Genomic DNA, 6,513 nt, shown 5'->3' on the forward strand with positions numbered 1-6,513 from the left:
TCGTTTTGCATGATTATTTCCTTTTATGGTCTGAGATAAAGGAGATCTTTAATGACGAGACGATGGAGTATAATTGGTTAGCTTATTGGAGTAAATGGGTGTAGGAAAGCTTCCATCGCTGTTGAATAGCTTTTATGCATAAAGAAATCTAAAAATCCTGTCGAAGAATATCTAATGCTTAAAATAATTACATGCAGAGGTTGTTTTGATTCTGGTAGTTGCCGACTATATTATCTTTAAAGTCAATATTGGAGTATTACGCATGCTTAAATATTGTTATAAAGGTATGATACTCTTGATATATGAAATGCTACTCATATAACATATGTCCCATATCCACAATCAACCGGAGTGGGAATTGCAAAATACATAGATTGCAGTTAGAGTTAAGCAGATGACATTTATTATTCTTTGTGCCTGCGGAGCACTGTGGGATAGATGGATTGTTAGTTGCCAACTTGCAAGTGATGATGTTCTCATGGTAAGTCACATCCAGGCTTTGCTTGAAAGTTGGTTGGAAAGTTGCATTTTACTGTTGTTGTTGAGTGGTAACTTTGACTTAATTTTTTTTGAAATCAACTGCGACTTAAAGTTTATTTTTTAAGGAAAGGTACCCGTAGAGATGAGTTCCTTTTTACTAGACAATTGCAGTTAAAGGTAACAGTAAGGCTTGCAGTTCTAAGCGGTGAAAAGCACAGATTATGTTTACTAGACCAAGCTTGCATGTTACCAACAGTACTATAAACTATGTTACCAACACGTCATTACCATACATTGCAAGTAAAGGAGGAAAAAAAAAATTTGTTCCCAATCGTACACCAAGTTTATTCTCTAAATTTTAGGAACAATCATGGCAAACTACTAAATACTAAACTTTAAGGATTAACATAATAATATAAGGCTTTCATAAGTAATTGTTATAGAGCAGGGAAAATTCATGCTTCCCCATTTCTCCAAGTGATTTTGGTGTTGGTAAGAGTCGGTTATAGAACAGGCAGAGAGGAAGGGTGGACAAGGGTTGAACCGAGGAGATTATTGCGAAGGTTGGCACTTTCATTTGCCTTGTTATTTTCAGCTCTCGGACTGCTTCCGGCGCTGCTAGTAGAAAGAGAAGCAAACATAGTCTTTTGTAGGACACCGGTGGGTGATGATCCTAACGGAGGACTATTATCCCAGCCCTCTGTCATTAGGTTAAGTGGTGATGTGTTCTTACACTCACCCGTGCTGTTGTTAGTACCATGCAATACCTCACCAAGAGGACCACCCATGGATGACTCCCAAGAGATGGGAATCCAATTTGCTTGCCTCGGGTTTGATTCACTGCCCACTCCCAACCCCATATGTATAGGATCGAATTCACGTGATAATCTGAGAGGGGTCAGTGTTACTTTCTCATTGTTGTTGGTAGAGGAGGTAAAGGAAATAAAATCAGAGGCAGCCATGGGTACTGATATGGTAAGTTGAGTCCCATCTGATTGAAAATCAGGCCAGGAAATGGCTGAACGATCAGACTGGGTTTTAGGCCACTCATCCAAGAACTGGCGAAGGGAATGCTGGGCCTCAGTTTCTTGATTGCTATCGTCTAAAGAGGAACCAAAATTTCTGCACCTGATCAAGGAAGAACCTTTATGAGATGGGTTAAGAAGTGAGTCAGAGGAAACAACTCCAAACTCGGTTCTTGAGTTTTGTTCATATGAGATGTGCTGCTTCGGGATCAAGGGGGGGTTTTCTTTTGATTTTAGGTCACCGGTCAGGGATGTGACGGTGAGTCCTGGCGCAGTGTCTTTACTCGGAAGCAACCTAGAAGATAACCGACCGTCATTAGAATTAGAATTAGATGAATGACAGACTTTTACAGTAACAGGGTATTAAACAATCTGTTACAAGAACCTTCCCTAACAGTAACTAGTGAGGCCAGTCACTGTCAGTAATGGCAGAAGATAAGTAGATTCTACAATCTACCACTATTATTCTTTAGAAAGCAAGACAAGATAAGAATAACAGTGGGCACAAGGAAAGCACCCTACCATGCCAAGATAAATGTCATCAACAAGAATTTACAAACAGGGAATGAATGCTAAGGGGATAAATTCTGTCACCTGTTCAGCGGAGCTTCAGCCGAAAGGTTAGATGCACTACCAGGCTGCCAATTCTTGAACTGCTGTTGTGCAATGGAGAGGCTGTTGGACGCGCCGCTGCCACTGGTTGGCCCTACCGCTGATGCTTGGGAGGATGAGACATTGGGCATCCGTTTGGTGGTAGTGGCGGCGGCGGAATGGCCGGATTGGCCTTCCACAGGCTTTCTTGAACGATGGCGGCCCCTGTTCATATGCCGCTCGCAATACTTCAGGTCGGCAACCGCATCTCTTGAACACCGCCATTTCTTTCCATCCGTTCTACGACACCGTCCTGGCTCTGGATCAGTGTTATTTGAGAACCCAAGATGAAAAGCTCCCCATCCCACTGTCGCAACATCATTAAAAAAACGTCAATAAAACACACACAGTGCAACACCATTACAAAGAACATCTCACTGCATCCTTAAGCATGCACGCCAACACCCCAAATCTATTAGCTAAACTGCGTTTAGTACAAAATTAAACTTTCTGGTTTACCATTGATATCAATTTTATCACAAACTGCTTTACTTTAAAAAAGGTAGCGTGAAGTTGCCTTGTCGTATATGGGACCAAAACAAATGTAGCAATGAGCTATAGGTTAGATTTCAAGTGTATTGACAGTGATGCTTTTGATTCAAACAAATTTCCAAGTCAAGTAGCGCGTGTAGTGCATCGTTTTGGCTTAGTTGAACACTGTTTTCTGTATTCAAAGTTTAAGGGAGAAAAGATAAAAGGATGATGAAAACCCCATAAAGTACTTTTTTGCCAATAAAAACACAAAGTGCATCACTAGCTGGAGCCTCTCACCTTCCTACTCCCAAATCATTCTGAGAGAGAGAGGTATGTGATGCAACTTTTGCATCAAACATGGAAATTATGCGAACATTATAGAAAGAGGGGAAAAAATTTTATTTTCTTTGTTTCTCTGAGAAGAGACAACTTACATGTATTGGGTGTGAGGAGTCCACCAGAGAAAATAGAAAAATTAGCAGAATCAAGGGATTTTCTTATAGGAATGAGAAGATTAGATGGTATAGGCACATTAAAAGTTATGTATTTGTAGATCAAAGCCTGGTGTTCCAGCTCCATCCATTGAGATGGAGTGAATGGTCCTCTAGCTCCTGTTAACACCCCATGCATGTTTGTACCATTAAACCCTCCACTGATGTAGCCTTTAACAAAAAAACAAAGAAAAACAAGTGAATGTTAAAGGAGAAAGATTGAAACAAAAATAAAATAAAAATGACGAGACAAAAGCCAAAATTTCAAGGCTTTCAAAGCAGTGCAATAGAATTTCTTTTTTTTTTAAAAAAATAAGCTTTTACTCCAATGTAAAAACTGGAAAATGGGAGCCAGGTAAGGATTGAGAAGAACCCAAAAAACAACCGAGGATGAAACCTTTTGGGTTTCTTCTTTTGCTCCCATAGTCACTGTTTGTGTTATTTACCAAAAATACTGGTCGCTCTCCCGAGACAGGAAGAAGAAATATAGAGAACCTCACTTTTATTTGACAAGACTTAACAAAAACCGGTCATAGATGACCATGAAAAGACAGACCCAACACCAGAACCCATGGAATCAAACCAGAAAAGCAATAAGAAAACATGTCGAGCCTTGCATCAACCGACATGTCAAAGCCATTTGCATAGTTTCCTCAAATGATATTTTGAATATGTAATGATGTTGGAATCTTAACATCTTTCGACACATGTACCTGTGTTTCTAGTGTAAGCAGGTGATGTGAGGTGAAAGTAACGGCATGCGACATTTTGAGAGCCGCTATCCACTGAAGGAGCTTCTGATTTGGGAGCAGAAGAGCTCAGTATTTGTTGCTGCTGCTGTTGTCCGTCAGAGAAGATAGAGGTATTGGATCTCAGTAAAGTATTTCTGTGGTTCAGCAACGTTGCCTTGGGGGCTGAGAAATCTTCAAATTTGGCCAGCTTTGAACTCCTCCACTCATCCTCGTTATTTCCAGATCTCTCTTGCTTCAGGAACCCGGACTCATACCATTTCTGCATCGCCTCAGGATCGGAAGCAAAACCAGTTGTAGTAACCTCTGAACCCACGAACCCCTCCAAACCCACCACCTCAAAATCCATACAGAACACACTCCCCCACAATCCAACCTACAAGGGAAACTCAAGATTCAAGAGCATTGGGTGTTCTTACTTGCGCTAAAGACAGCAACTTGTCAAGTCCAAAGATGTTCGTTTTTTAGTGTTTGGTTCATAGGTATTATGGATTAAGCTTTAGCTCAGACACGGAGCAGACTCGCTTCCGTTTAAAGATTTGATGTTAAGAGGGAATAAAGACAATAATTTGAGACAGAGAAAGAGAGAGAGATAAAGTAACGGAGGCAAGGCGAAAACTGGGCGGACAAAGCTAGTCCTAAACAGCAGTGTTTCTCTATATATATCTTAATATTGATAGGAAAACCCCTTCAACCCCCTAACCTCCCAACCCCACCCCCACCCCCCCGAATAGGGATACAGGATACTCCATTGTATGAACATTTTTATTTGGAATGAGTTTAATTTAATAAAAAGATTTTTGAGGTGATTTAATTAATAATTATTATTTTATTTAAAAATTGTGAGTTTAGTTGAGTTAAATATATTTATTAGACTTTTTGTTTGAAAATGACATTATATAATAGACGGGTTGCTTCAAATCAGGAAGCTTGGCGCAAGGTGAGTTTAGATTGGATTCAGACATTTTTTTTCTGAGATGAAACAGTGTGAAAATCGTGGTGAAGCAAAAGGACTGGGTGGGCTTCGAGACACAAAACCAGACAATGCATCTGCTGTCAACGAAGCTTTGAAATCCCTGCCAGAATGGAAGAGAAAAGACTCCCCATCACCAATAAATAAGGCCATTTAGATGCTTTGCATATGCAACATAAAAGGATGATTTTGAGAAAATTTAAAAGAAGAAAAATTTGTGGAAAACCCCAGATGAAGAAGAAACTAACCTTAAAAAGTGAAATAGGATGGGCATCTTTTGTGCATATTTGGAGATCTTAACGTGAATATTTTAATTTATAAAATAAAAATTAATTAGGGTAAATTTCAAATTAAGCACAAAAATATCTCGGGGGAATATGAATGCTAAATGCCGAATGGCAGTGAATAAAAAACTTTAAATAGTTGCCTTGCAATGTCCGGTAGCGGTTACTTTTCTTCCATGCCTTGTCTGGTCTTCTCTCTCTTCTTAAAGTTAAAAGGCCAAGGAATCAAGGTGTGGTGAGCTGCATGAATTCATTCACTAACTAAAATATGCAATGCCACGTGACGGTCGCCACAAAGAAGAAAGAAAAAACCCTTCAACTCAGCTCTCTTGAATTTATACAACAATCTCTTTCGTTCAACATTTAAGACATGCTTCATTTCTGACACCAAACTCAAACAATTTGGAGAGAGTTTGATTTAACAAAGTTGGTGTCATTTCAGTGTGACGATCCAAAAGGAAAAAGAAACAGAGGGCATGCACAAAGTAGTGTTAATGTTATGTTTCAAATCATGAAGCAGAAATGATTTCAAAATCCAAGGATTTTTTAACTGAAGAGCATTTCTAGGGATTACAATTTAGGGACGAGTTGGAGAAAGAAATTAGGTTCAACCAGTATCAAGATAAATCTCCTTCAACTTCAACTTTCTTTATTCCAAGTGGCAGCAACAACTTCTATAATTCAGATTACAGAAGACACGTAAGGAGGATTGTTCGCGACTTCTTAGAGAACTCGGAAGCTTTTTCTTTTTGTTCCCCTCCTATTCCAAGACCCGATACTTCCAAAGTGTGGGAGGAAGCTCAGGCTGTCTGGTAGGTAAGCAAGGTTCTGCTAACTTCTTTTAGAGGAGGGAAAGAAGCAGTTATGAGGAAAGTAAAGGTCTCCCTTTAAGAAAATTGGTTGTTGAAGTAATTGGGTCTCTTGGGGGTATTTTATTAGTTTGATGAATTGTGTAATCATCTCATGGAATATTAAAGGGCATTGTAAGGACAAGAAAGTTGGGCTCTTAGAAGAACCATTGTTCAACATAAACCACAAATGGTTTTTCTGCAAGAAACTAAACTTCAGGTAATGAATCAGTCTTCAATCTGGAAACTATGGAATAAAGTAGGTGTTGAGCTCTGTTTTTCTCCTTCTACTGGATCAGTAGAGTGAATTCTCTCTATGTGGGAAGAAGATTTTTTCAGTTTAGAGAACAAAGTTATCTCCAACAGATTTATTGCGTTGAAGGGGACGTTAAGCTATAATAAATGGAAGTGCGGTTTTCTGAATGTCTATGCGTTCATTCACGTAGAGGAGATGAGGGGATGCAATCATAATTTGGCAACCATTAACATTTTTCAGGAATTTTATCCAGGAAGCTTCTTTAGTTGACTTACCATTGCA

General features: G+C 39.3%; 1 protein-coding gene across 1 annotated transcript; it reads right to left on the bottom strand.

Annotated features, from left to right (window-relative positions):
• Positions 1 to 920: 920 nt before the first annotated feature.
• Positions 921 to 4,515, bottom strand: LOC120191452 (growth-regulating factor 1-like). The gene is made up of 4 exons (XM_039194400.1): positions 3,835 to 4,515; positions 3,065 to 3,292; positions 2,100 to 2,463; positions 921 to 1,800 (listed from the first exon to the last, which is right to left on the bottom strand). Exons 1-4 carry the CDS (start codon positions 4,217 to 4,219, stop codon positions 984 to 986), a joined length of 1,794 nt encoding a protein of 597 aa, XP_039050331.1. The 5' UTR covers positions 4,220 to 4,515; the 3' UTR covers positions 921 to 983.
• Positions 4,516 to 6,513: the final 1,998 nt, after the last annotated feature.

Source organism: Hibiscus syriacus, unplaced genomic scaffold (assembly GCF_006381635.1).
Source record: "Hibiscus syriacus cultivar Baekdansim isolate YM2019G1 unplaced genomic scaffold, ASM638163v2 tig00116969_pilon, whole genome shotgun sequence".
Taxonomy (NCBI): Eukaryota; Viridiplantae; Streptophyta; class Magnoliopsida; order Malvales; family Malvaceae; genus Hibiscus; species Hibiscus syriacus.